General features: G+C 43.0%; 1 protein-coding gene across 3 annotated transcripts in view; it reads right to left on the reverse strand.

Annotated features, from left to right (window-relative positions):
• Window positions 1-13,029, reverse strand: part of LOC106573344 (furin) — a 167,891-nt gene that overhangs the window by 27,368 nt on the left and 127,494 nt on the right. For all 3 annotated transcript variants that reach the window (XM_014148313.2, XM_014148311.2, XM_014148315.2), the window contains exon 7: window positions 2,467-2,555. In XM_014148313.2, coding sequence (XP_014003788.1) covers window positions 2,467-2,555 — 89 coding nt within the window. The remainder of the gene's footprint in view (window positions 1-2,466; window positions 2,556-13,029) is intronic.

Consider the following 13,029-nt stretch of genomic DNA (forward strand, 5'->3'; position numbering starts at 1 on the left):
GGAATTTCTAAGCTGTTTAAAGGCACAGTCAACTTAGTGTATGTAAACTTCTGACCCACTGGAATTGTGATACAGTGAATTAACTGAAATAATCTGTCTGTAAACAATTGTTTGAAAAAAATACTTGTGTCATGCACAAAGTAGATGTCCTAACCGACTTGCCAAAACTATAATTTGTTAACAAGAAATTTGTGGAGTGGTTGAAAAATGAGTTAATGACTCCAACCTAAGTGTATGTAAACTTCCGACTTCAACTGTAATAAGTTGCATGGACTCACTCTGTGTGCAATAACACTGTTTAACATTATTTTTGAATGATTACCTAATTTCTGTACCCCACACATACAATTATCTGTAATTTCCCTCAGTCGAGCAGTGAATTTCAAACACAGATTAAACCACAAAGACCAGGGAGGTTTCCCAATGACTCACAAAGAAGGGCACCTATTGGTAAATGGGTAAAAAAAGAAGAAGCAGACATTGAATTTCCCTTTGAGCATAGTGAAGTAATTAATTATACTTTGGATGGTGTATCAATGAACCCAGTCACTACAAAGATACAGGCGTCTTTCCAAACTTCACCATGAGGCCAATGGTGACTTTAAAACAGTTAGAGTTTAATGGCTGTGACAGGAGAAAACTGAGGATGGACCAACAATATTACATATATAAGAAGGAAGCCTGTACAGAATAAAAATATTCCAAAGATGGTAGCTTAGGCTACTTTCATTCTGTTAAAACAATTTTCAACAGTGCATTTGATAAAAATATCCTAGCAAATTACATTGGTTGTCACTCAACTAATAAAGCCTAATATTGAACAAGCCATTTTACAAACATTTGAATGCTGAAGCGCAGATGTGCCAGATCAGGAATAGGCCTACCTCTCATTGGCCAGCGCGCACAGTTTGACTACGCTACTGATATTGCCTGGGGTTGTTTGGTATGCCAAACGACTTGCAGATTAATGACTGTCAACATAATTACATGCTTAGTTCGACACTGAAGGAGAGGACGCAGTTGTCACAAAAGATGAGAGGTATTTTTGGAAGGTAGAAAGCAAGTAATTTGAGCAATAAACATTTGCGAAACGGCGATTTGTAATGTTTGAATCGATTTTCTGACCGATGCATGCTCATGTATTTGGATCGGTTTGGAGTACCCACAGACTGATGCACTCATAACTTATGTTTGAACTAGAGGATGCATATCGGTGAATCGTTAGTTACCTAGCACTTACTATAGTAATTGTTTTATTTAAGATCTTGAGATGGAAAAACTTGCTCTTTGTGACAGGGCCTGTCCGCAGCTTTGATGTGGAACGTCTCAGATCAGTGTTCTGAACATTAATGGTAGCAGAAGGCGTGAAATGAGCCATTGTCAAATAAGTCCTATACTGCAACGGTACCTGACTAGCTAACCACAGGTTATCTGCTGCATCTCGGAGACAGATGATAAACCACATAAAGACTTCAATTACACACTCTAGGAAACCTACCTGGTTAAATAAAGGTGAAATGAAACAAAAATGGGAAAAAAAAAAAACAGGCCCTTCAGACACACACAAATTGATTGCGTGTGTATGGAGCAATCAGTCTGGATAAAAGCAAGATGGTGTTTGAAAGATGAATTGGGGTCTTGATTTGAGGTAAATGTGAATGGAAATGTCTTGAATCATGCAGTAGCTAACACATTAATGCCGCTATAACAATCATCATCATAATCATTAGTGTCATGGGGCGGCAGGTCGCCTAGTGGTTAGAGCGTTGGGCCAGTAACCGAAAGGTTGCTAGATCGAATCCCCGAGCTGACAAGGTAAAAATCTGTCGTTCTGCCGCTGAACAAGGCAGTTAACCCACTGTTCCTAGACCACCATTGTAAATAAGAGTTTGTTCTTAACTGACTTGCCTTGTTAAATAAAATTTAAAAAATTGGCAGGAGGTTAGAATCCCATAGAGAGACACTGCTGGGTTACTTTCCCTCCAGCTGTGTTCACTGGCTCCTGTCTAAAAGCTGTGAGCTGTGAGAGATGAGTGTGTGTGTGTTTGGGGTCAACGCAGCCACTAAATGCTAATCACTGTACAGTAATTAGGAACGGCCCAGCAGGAGAACACACACACTGAGCTGCTAGAGCAGGAGATGCATGCTAGGAGGAGTAGGAGAGTTATGGCTGACTGCTGGGGACTGCTCTCAAGGCTCCACTGTTGGCTGCTTGTCTTTGATAGAGTGCTTAGGGACACAAGTTGGTAAAGGCCAGACAGTTGCTTGATATAGTCCATTAGACTGATTAGAGTACTTGGTTTTGACGAAAGATTAGCGCCAAAAGTTGGTAAATATTCAGAAGTGGCAGCTAGCAAGTATAGAGATCACTACGGTGTGCTCTACTGAAATTGACACTGGTTCAACTGACAGCAGACCCTAGTCAACCAATCACAATTGGCTATTGGCAGAGCATGCCTCAATCACCTCCAATTTTGGCGTTGTAGGCCACGCCCACCCCACAAACATCGTTGTTGGCGGCCGCAGCAACCTCACCAGCACACCGTGTTCCATGTCTAAATGAGAGAGACAGAGAGAGACAAGTTAGGATTCATTAACAAAAACACTCATTGCTCATAGTAACCACCCTGAACCGCGCAGGGATCTTCAAAAACAATAACTTCTAGAACGGCTGCTAAAAATACACAGCAGCACCAGGCTTGGGCGGTGTACCGTATATATACCGTATACCGGTGTATTTGGAAAAATACCGTAACACTGTAATTTTTCAATACTGTAATACTGTCCAAACTATTTCATTAAAGTTTCAATAAATGTGAATATCAGTAGCTACTTTTTAATGAAGTTAATAACGGCAGTCTACTTGTTTAATACGTTAGGAGATAAAGCAGATCACGTTCTTCATTTCACCTGTCACATTATTTTACATTATGAAGCTTACCGTAGTTCCCCAGAACAGTTGAGCCTGTCACGTGTTTGTTTGGAAATAGCACAATGGTAGAAAGCAGGAGCTGGTGAGTCCATAGCGTTCTATATCTATTGGTGAGTCGCTGTTGTGCGACCAACATGAGGTGATTACACTTGTATGCAATTCAATACTAAATGTTTGCCATCAGATATCTTATAATGGCTTTCTATCCTGTTTCAGAAGTCAAACAGCTCTGGATGAGTTCTGTACAGCTGCCATTCTTTCCCTGTGCTTCATACTATGATTTTATTCCCTACTCCATTTTTCTCCCCTCTGATCCATGTACACATGCACGCTTTCTGAAGGAAGAGCAGCATCACAACTAGTTTATGTTAGTTTTCGCTTGTTAGCATTTAGTTAACAGCGTCTATATGATGCTGCTATTACTTGTGCCATTTTTTTTTGCATTCTGGTAATAGACGCCCATTCAGCTTTTTTCCCCCATTTTTAGTGCTAACTTGTGTGCTATGCCGGTAATACCGTAAATCCCATTATATAAAAATCTGGATACCGCCCAAGCAGCACACCAACGAATAGACGAAAAACAGAGGGCCAACTGTTCTGCCTGCGGCTATGGAACTGTGACCTGTTCACCGGACGTGCTACCTTGTCAAATGTGGAGTGAAACCTGAAAGACAAGGCACTGTCTAAAACTATGATGGACGGTCACTGGACGCAGGCCATCAGAGAGAAATATGGGATACTATTGATATGTATGAATTATTCACTGTGACCTTCATCAATGATTATGAGCAGTATTGCCTTGTGTAAAGAGATAGAGACAGGTGATCTGAGGACGGCAGGTTCATCACACCTCTCAGTTCTACCTTGCTGCTGGCATGCTGTTGGGCATCACACAAGTACGCACGTACACAAACACACTTGTAAGGCCGCAGGGCCAGACAGTATTCCAAGGCGTGTCCTCAGGGCATGTGAAGACCAGCTGGCAGGCATCTTGAAGGACATTTTCTAGCTCTCCTTGTCCCAGTCTGTGATCCCCACATTTCAAGCTGACTACCATCATTCCTGTTCCCAAAAACTCTTAAGGCATCCTGCGACAATGACTACCGCCCTCTAACACTCACATCTGTAATAATGAAGTGCTTTGAAAGGCTGGTCATGGCACATCTCAACTTCATCATCCCAGACACCCTGGACCCACTCTAATTTGCATACCTCCCCAACAGATCCACAGACAACACAATTGCACTCCACACTGTCCTCTCCCACCTAGAAAAGAGGAATACCTATGTGAGGATGCTGTTCGACTACAGTTCAGCATTCAACACCATAGTGCCCTCCACCGACGACTCCAACTCCATCATCAAGTTTGCTGAAGACACAACAGTGGTAGGCCTGATCACCAACGGCGATAAGAAAGCCTACAGGGAGGTCAGAGACCTGGCAATGTCGTGCCAGGACAACAACCTCTCCCTCAATGTCAGTAAGACCAAGGAGCTGATCGTGGACTACAGGAAACAGGGGCGGGTGCACACCCCCATCCACATCGACAGGGCCGCAGTGGAGAGGGTCAAGAGCTTCAAGTACCTCGATGTCTACATCACTGAGGACTTAACATGGTTCTCTCACATCAGCACAGTCGTGAAGAAGGCACGGCAGTGCCTATTGGCCCTCGGGAGGCTGACATTTTTTGGCATGGCCCCTCAGATCCTTAGCAACTTTTACAGCTGCAACATCGAGAGCATCCTGACTGGTTGTATCACTGTCTGGTATGGCAAATGCACCGCCCTCGACCGGAAGACCTTAGAGAGGGTGGTGCAGACAGACTAGTGCATCACTGGGGTTAGCTCCCAGCCATCCAGGACGTAGATGCCAGGCGGTGTCTGAGAAAGGCCCGAAACATTTCCAAACACTCCAGCCACCCGAGACACGGACTGTTCTCCATGCTCCTGTCCAGCAGGCGGTACCAATGCATCAAGTCTCAGACCAACAGACTCCTTAACAGCTTCTATCCCCTGGCCATAAGACTGTTAAATGGCTAACAACTACTTTTCTCCCTCCACACCTAGGCTGCTGCTAAAAATATTATTGATTAGATTTATGACTACCACTAAGCTGCTGTTCATTAATTATTGATTGCCATTACCATTAGTATTTCTACCATTCACTTTCTATTAATCCCTGCCTACATGTACATTTCTACCTCAAATACTCCAGTATTGGTAATCCCTGCACATTGTTAATTTGGTACTGCCACTGACCCTGTACTGTATATAGCTTCCTCTCTTATTTCTCTTGGTTTTTAGTTTTCTTATTAGTTACACTATCTTGATATTGAATACTGCACTGTTGGGTAGGACTTGCAAGTTAAGCATTTCACTGTACTTACACGTGACCTATATAACTTGAACTTGAACACACACAAGTATACGCGCACACGTACACAGACATACACTTTTGTTTTAGCAACTCCACTATATATAGAAAATATATATACAGCCCTTCAAATTAGTTGATTCGGCTATTTGAGCCACACCCATTGCTGACAACGAGCACACAGCCATGCCACCTCCATAGACAAACATTGGAAGTAGAATGGCCTTACTGAAGAGCTCAGTGACTTTCAACATGGCACCGTCGTAGGACCTTTCCAACAAGTCAGTTTGTCAAATTTCTGCCCTGCTAGAGCTGCCAATAAGTGCTGATATTGTGAAGTGGAAACATCTAGGAGCAACTAGGGATATGGTGGTCACGAAATTTTGTCAGCTAGTGATTGTCAACAAAATAACTGTCAGTCTCATGGTAATTGACCATTATTAACAAACACATTTAGCATCTCCTGGCTTTCATGCATAGCCTACAACCCAATCATGCAAACATTTGGAACATCTACATTTGAAAAAGTCTAAATCCATGTAATATATGAAGAAAATGTAGTCTATTTCTGAAGAACAGAATAGCATACTCTGAGATTTACTTATGTTAGGCCCTGATCTGGCTATGCCATATGACTGTGGGCTACACTAGTTCATTTAGCAGACAAGATTTGCTTAGAATTTTATTTTATAGTATGAAGAATACAATTGAACACAGCTGAATAAAATAGAAAGGATATTTTCTCTAAATGATTTGAGGGAGTGTGCACATGCGGCTATTTGGTGTTGAGTGGTTAACAAAGAAACAGGTATTCCTACATGCTTCATTTTTTCATCCTACATGCTTCAACTTTAGTTGTGATACAAATGTTGAGCTATGTTATGATTTTTAATACATTCTAAGGCTGCATGATCCGACTAATGATGATTTGAAAAAAGTTGCATGAAAGGCATGAGCTCTGCTATGTTTTTTTGCGCAGGCTGCACACACTACATCAGTCACTCATTCACAATTTGACAAGCACTTGATAATGCCTCGAATTTCCCGGCTGCATCCCTTGTGTGTGGCCACAATGCCCCCTAAAGAAATCCATGTCTTTTGCAGCTAGTGGCCGTTGTGCCCTTGGGTTGAATATAATATTTATTATACCCTTCTCCCGGCTGCGTGCCGAAGCACCTCTCACTCACATGGCTCTCTATCACGTGATCGGGTCTTTCTCACAGGCTATAAGTGAAGACCGACACATCGAGGACACAACTGCGCACGTCCTTATCCAATTCCGGTGCACATATTGAAGATATGACCGAGTGGCACAGTGGTCTAAGGCACTGCTACACAGTGCTAGAGGCGTCGCTACAGACCCGGGTTCGATCCCGGGCTGTATCACAACCGGCCGTGAACGGGAGCCCCATTGGGGCTGCGCACAATTGGCCCAGCGTCGTCTGGGTTAGGGGAGGGTTTGGCCGGGGTAGGGCGTCATTGTAATTAAGGATTTGTTCTTAACTGACTTGCCCAGTTAAATAAAAAGGTACAAAGAAAATGGATATTGGAAGAACTGTCCACATTTACTTTTCGTCAGCCAACAAGATGAGTAGCTCTAACGAACAGCAAAAGCACTAGCCTTGTCAATCTATTATCCTCCATAGTACAAAAGGTGACCTATTCTATTCTGTATGGGAAATACATATTGTTGTTAGATGCGATAGATCCCAAATCAATACAACCACTAGCATCAAAAAACCTCTTAAGCAATGAGCATGACGCAACAGATGAGAACGTTTAGCTTAAAATGTTAATAAACCATTAGGCTATTTCTTCGCATTTTCAGCTCAGTAATGCGCACACGGCATTAGGCTATAAGCGCAAATGTTACATTAGCAGGAAAACACCATTCTAAAAAGTGACCACAAATCTGATTATGCATGTAATGCTTTTATTATAAAGGTGCATTTTTATGATGAAAATCATCTTCCCCAAACTTGAATCTCAAGTGCTGCGGATGGGTATAACTAGCCCACTGGGGTAACTGCCGCCCAGCCTCCCCACTAGGGTTATGAATGCAAGCAGTACCGGAGCACCAGGTCTAGGTCCAAATGGCTCCCTAACAGCTTCTATCCCCAAGCTATAAGACTGCTGAACAATTAATCAAATGGCCACCCAGACTATTTACATTTACTTTTGTTTTTACACTTATGCTACGTGCTGTTTATCATCTATGCAGTCACTTTATCCCTACCTACATGTACAAATTACCATGACTAACCTGTACACCCGCACATTGACTAGCCTTGTTATTGTTAAGTAATTTTATTGTGTTACTTTTTATTATATTTTTTACTTTAGTTTATTTAGTAAATATTTTCTTAACTCTATTTCTTGAACTGCATTGTTGGTTAAAGGCTTGTAAGTAAGCATTTCATGGTAAGGTCTACACCTGTTGTACTCGGCGCATGTGACAAAACATTTGATTTGAATGTGTTCCTACCTGTCATTTAGATAAGGACTAGCCCAGTTTATGCTAGCTTGCTAGCTAGCAACTTTACTAGCAGTAAATGCTAGCCAACTAGCTAGATAGCATAAGATGCTAAAAGTGCTAGCTAGCAACCTTACTACTATCCAGCCAACTTGACACAACTGTGGGAAGCATTGGAGTCAACATGGGCCAGCATTCCACAGAGATGAGGAAATTATAAAAAAAAATATTGTTAAACACTATTATTGCACACAGAGTGAGTCCATGCAACTTATTATGTGACTTGTTAAGCACATTTTTACTCCTGAACATATTTAGCCTTGCCACAACAAAAGGGTTGAATACTTATTGACTCATTTCAACTTTTCATTTTTAATTAACACCCCCCCACTTTCAAAGTCACTGAAATCTCTTCTACTAGCCATTGTAGCCAAAACAATGGGCAACTGTGCATTTTTGTACATGACCCTAAGTATGATGGAATGTTAATTGCTTCATTAACACAGGAACCACACCTGTGTGGAAGCACCTGCTTTCAATATACTTTGTATCCGTCATTTAGTCAAGTGTTTCCTATATTTTGGCAGTTACCTGTATATCAATCTTGAACAGTATTTTGGGGGGATTCAATTTGAATCAAATTGATGGAGAGAAAGACAGAGTGCTTGCGTGCGTACTGATTTAAAGCAATGATATTTGAATGATAGGTTGTTTTAAAACTCTGCAGCTCCAATAAAAAAATAAAAAAGATCTTTACAATAAGAAAATAAGGTGACCCCAAAGCGAGATGGAGATGTGTAAATTAGACGCGCATTCAGTCCTAATATTACTCTAGCATAGGCTGCAGCAAATGTAAAGTACCTGTCACAAGATTTTTTTTTTACCAACTGATGACATGATACTGTACACATGCATTGTGAACTGTGCTGCATAATGTGGTGCGCTTCCTGTTCCCACCCTGAGCGTTGATGATTGATCATGCAGATAGCAGAGAGGTCATGGAGATGCCCGATTTAGACATTGCATATCATTTAACAGTTCCATTTCACCTCATGCTGTTCATATAAATAATTTATTATAATTTACAGTTTTTCACAGTTAGTTATCCCAGGAAACAGAAGTGGGTTTGGGCAGGAAATCTCTGTAAATCTCGGTAACCTGGTTCCTGCTATTAAACCCTAGTACATAGTACCTTGCTGGTGCGTCAGAGGAAAAGGGTAGGAGCTCTATCTCAAGCTGAGAAGCTGATTACACTGGAGCACGGCTCTGTAAATCATTACATTACCCACCTGCTATTTACCCATAATGTATAGAAAAAATGCAACACAAGACACTTTTACAATTCATACTAATCGACACAGAAAAGTTTTGCACAGCTCAAGAGAAATTGTGACAAAGGCTTGGAAAGTAGAGAAAAAAGTTAAATTATGTTTTCTACACTTCGCTTATCGCTTGACCTTGGCTATCACACGTTGGATTAGAGTGATTTATAAGCAATGACACTGTCATGAAAATGGCTATTCTTCACTGACAGCTCTGCCCTTTCCCCCAATATGCCATGCACAGCATATGCTAACATGTCGTACACCATCCGTGAACACAAAGAAGCAATTAAAGTTAAATCTTAGCAATTAAGATGTTGTGCTTGTTCGTTGTGTTGCTTTGGTAACATGTTTATCAGCCAATCCATGAACAGAACAGTCAACTTGTCAATGTGCACACACAATCACACATACCCACGCACGAATGCACACACTGAACGTGACAGTTCAGTGACAACTCATAAACATGCCTAAAAACGTGCACACTAGCACATATCACCCACAAACACAGTATGTCCCTCTGGCTGCTGGCCAAACATAAAAAACATTAAACCCACATTTTTATCCCTGCCATAGACAGAAACCCTGTGTCGCATTCGTTTCTGAGAGTGTTAGATTGAATTTTAAAGAAAGGGGGGATCCTAAGGCACACCACACTACATGGTTTTAATCGCCATCAAGAGAGAAAGCAGCCCTGCTAACCCTGATTATGTCTATACTGGTCCAATTCAACACAGTAGCCAGGAGGCAACTGGCCTGTCTGGGCCTGCATTTTTTCTAAATTATTCCTGGCTGCCAGTGACATCATTGTTTCATCCATAGGATCTCAAAATGGTATTTGTGGCAGCGGGTATCGTGGCACAATTATAATTTGCCCAAATATGTGTAAGCGGGGAGGGTATCCACCACACCCATAGCGGTCAACAACTAAAGTGCAAGGCCTGGAGGCACTTTCAAATGTTTAAACTTGGGCTGCTTGAGGGTAGCCATCCAAATTTACCAGACACACAAACAGACAAATACACAGATGCTGCGTGATTACAGAGTGTAATTGAACTGGACCCCTTTCAGATGAGACAGATGACAGCTTCATGTGTGGAAGTGGCCCAGGAGTGTGGGTCTGATGACCAGATGACATCTTAATTCTACATTTGTCAAAACAAAAATAGCAGGAAATGATTTTAGAGGCACTTTATTGACCCACTCTCTTCTTTCTTTTTCTCTCCTTAATGCACTGGTTAAAGTGTCACACAGAACAGACAAGACTATCAAGTCAAAGGCTGTGTTCCCGTAAAATAACACCTTCTCTGAACAGTACCTGTTGTACCCAACTCCTAAGTCATGGGGTTAACTGAACAACCTGCTACATTACCTATACGACTGAAGCAGACAGAAAGGAAGGGTTCTGTCCTCAAGTTACTCCATGTTAGGTGTTAAACATGTGAGAAGACCAATTATAAAGGTGCTGCATCCATCATGCAGCCTCCCCTCCTCAGTGTAAACCCAGAAGCCTGCATCCCCAAGTAACTCTCCAGAAGGAGGGTTGGAAGGCCACCCCTGCAGTAGTCCATGGCAGACAAAGACAGGTAGCCTAAATACTATCTACAAGGTCACTGTGCCCTCTTTATCTTATCTGAGGGACGGAGGGGGACAGAGAGGGAATATTTTGTATCTCTCTCTCTTCTTCAGGCTTATACATTCTCTTCCAGCCTATTGGTTGCCTTGTCCCTTTACTTCAGAATGGTATGAGGCAATGTGGTGATTTTGTGTTGTTTTGTCTCTTCCGCAAAGAATGTTCTGATTTTAGACACAGACAAATAGGTCTGAAATATGCACTACACATTATGTGGACACCCCTTCAAATTAGTGGATTCGGCTATTTCAGCCACACCCGATGCTGACAGGTGTATAAAATCAATCACACAGCCATGCAATCTCCATAGACAAACACTGGCAGTAGAATGGCCTTACTGAAGAGCTCAGTGACTTACAACGTGGCACCATCATAGGATGCCACCTTTCCAACAAATCAGTTCATCAAATTTCTACCCTGCTAGAGCTGTCCCGGTCAAATGTAAGTGCTGTTATTGTGAAGTGAAAATGTCTCGGAGCAACAACGGCTCAGCAGTGGTGGTGGTGGCCAACACAAGCTCGACACCACCTGGAAGTGGTGGCCAACACAAGCTCACAGAACGGGACTGACGAGTGCTGAAGCGCTTAGCAAGTAAAAATACCTGTCCTCAGTTGCAACACTCAATACCGAGTTCCAAACTGCCTCTGGAAGCAACTTCAGCACAATAACTGTTTGTGGAGATCTTCATGAAATGGGTTTCCAGGGCCGAGCAGCCGCACACAAGCCTAAGATCACCATACGCAATGCCAACACGTTGGCTGGAGTGGTGTAAAGCTCGCTGCCATTGGACTCTGGAGCAGTGGAAACTCGTTCTCTGGAAAGATGAATCCCGCTTCACCATCTGGCAGTCCGATGGACGAATCTGGGTTTGGCGGATGCCAGAAGAACGCTACCTGCCCCAATGCATAGGTCCAACTGTAAAGTTTGGTGGAGGAGGAATAATGGTCTGGGGCTGTTTTTCATGGTTCGGGCTAGGCCCCTTAGCTCCAGTGAAGGGAAATCTTAACACTACAGCATACAATGACATTATAGACAATTCTGTGCTTCCAACTTTGTGGCAACAGTTTGGGGAAGGCCCTTTCCTGTTTCAGCATGACAATGCCCTCTTGCACAAAGCGAGGTAAATACAGAAATAGTTTGTCCTGATCGGTGTGGAAAAACTTCACTGGCCTGCAGCCCTGAACTCAACCCCATTGAACATCCTTTGGGATGAACTGGAACGCCGACCGCGAGCCAGGCCTAATCACCCAACATCAGTGCCCGACCTCACTAATGCTCTTGTGGCTGAAGCAAGTCCCTGCAGCAATGTTCCAGCATCTGTTGGAAAGCCTTACCAGAAGAGTGGAGCAGCAAAGGGGGGCCGACTCCATATTAATGCTCATGATTTTGGATGAGCAGGTGTCCACATACTTTTGGTCATGTAGCGTATTATAGTGTGTGACTGATGCCGGAGCGATGTTTGGCTAACGTGGTGGATTTGCGCTCTGCCGCTGCCTACTGTAGTGGAGCTTTTGGCTGTGGGGTATCTGTGCTGTGGCAGTGTGAGTGAATGGGGCTGGATCCAGCGGTCTGCTAAAAGGATTAGGTTATTTTTTGCTTGGCTTAACTGAGCCCCGAGGAAGCTAGAGGCTTGGTTGCTGCTCAAACAGTTACTTGGAGTTCCTCCTGAGCCAAATCGATCGGGAGCATTCTCTCTCTTTCAGGCCTTTGGAAGAGGGCAATCAACTGCCCTTGTCAGTGCTCACACGTCTCTGGTTGCACATCTAAAGAGAATCGCTCATCAGGCGACTCGACCAGGCTCATGGGATTAAGACTACCTAACAATGATAAGCTTTCTGAAAATGGCTTTAGAAGATGCACGCCAACCCAATGAGACACACACTTTAACTATAATGAAGTGATTAATTCGGCAGTGGTTTAAAGGAGACTCGTGGGATAAAGCCAGTCAAACAAAGAGGCTTCTAAACAAAGAAACAAAGCAAGCCAAACTAATGAGACAGACAATTAAAAACGTGCCGTGTCTCACCAAGGAAGGACTAACTCTTCACACCACTGACACACCTGATTAAATCTTCTATTTATCAGGCCTGCTCAGTGTCTGTATATTGGGGATGGTGTCTGGTCTGCTGGGGGTTTCAGGGGCTTAGACCATCTGCAGAACTCAATCACTGCTGCCCACTGCCCTGGGCCTTATTGAAGTGACTGGAGCAAGAGCACAGCAGCCTTCCATCACACATACAGGCACAATTTCAATCACTCAGCCCTCTGGTCCCTCTCTCTGGACATTGAGGGTAAT

Source organism: Salmo salar, chromosome ssa16, assembly GCF_905237065.1.
Source record: "Salmo salar chromosome ssa16, Ssal_v3.1, whole genome shotgun sequence".
In the NCBI taxonomy this organism is placed as follows: domain Eukaryota; kingdom Metazoa; phylum Chordata; class Actinopteri; order Salmoniformes; family Salmonidae; genus Salmo; species Salmo salar.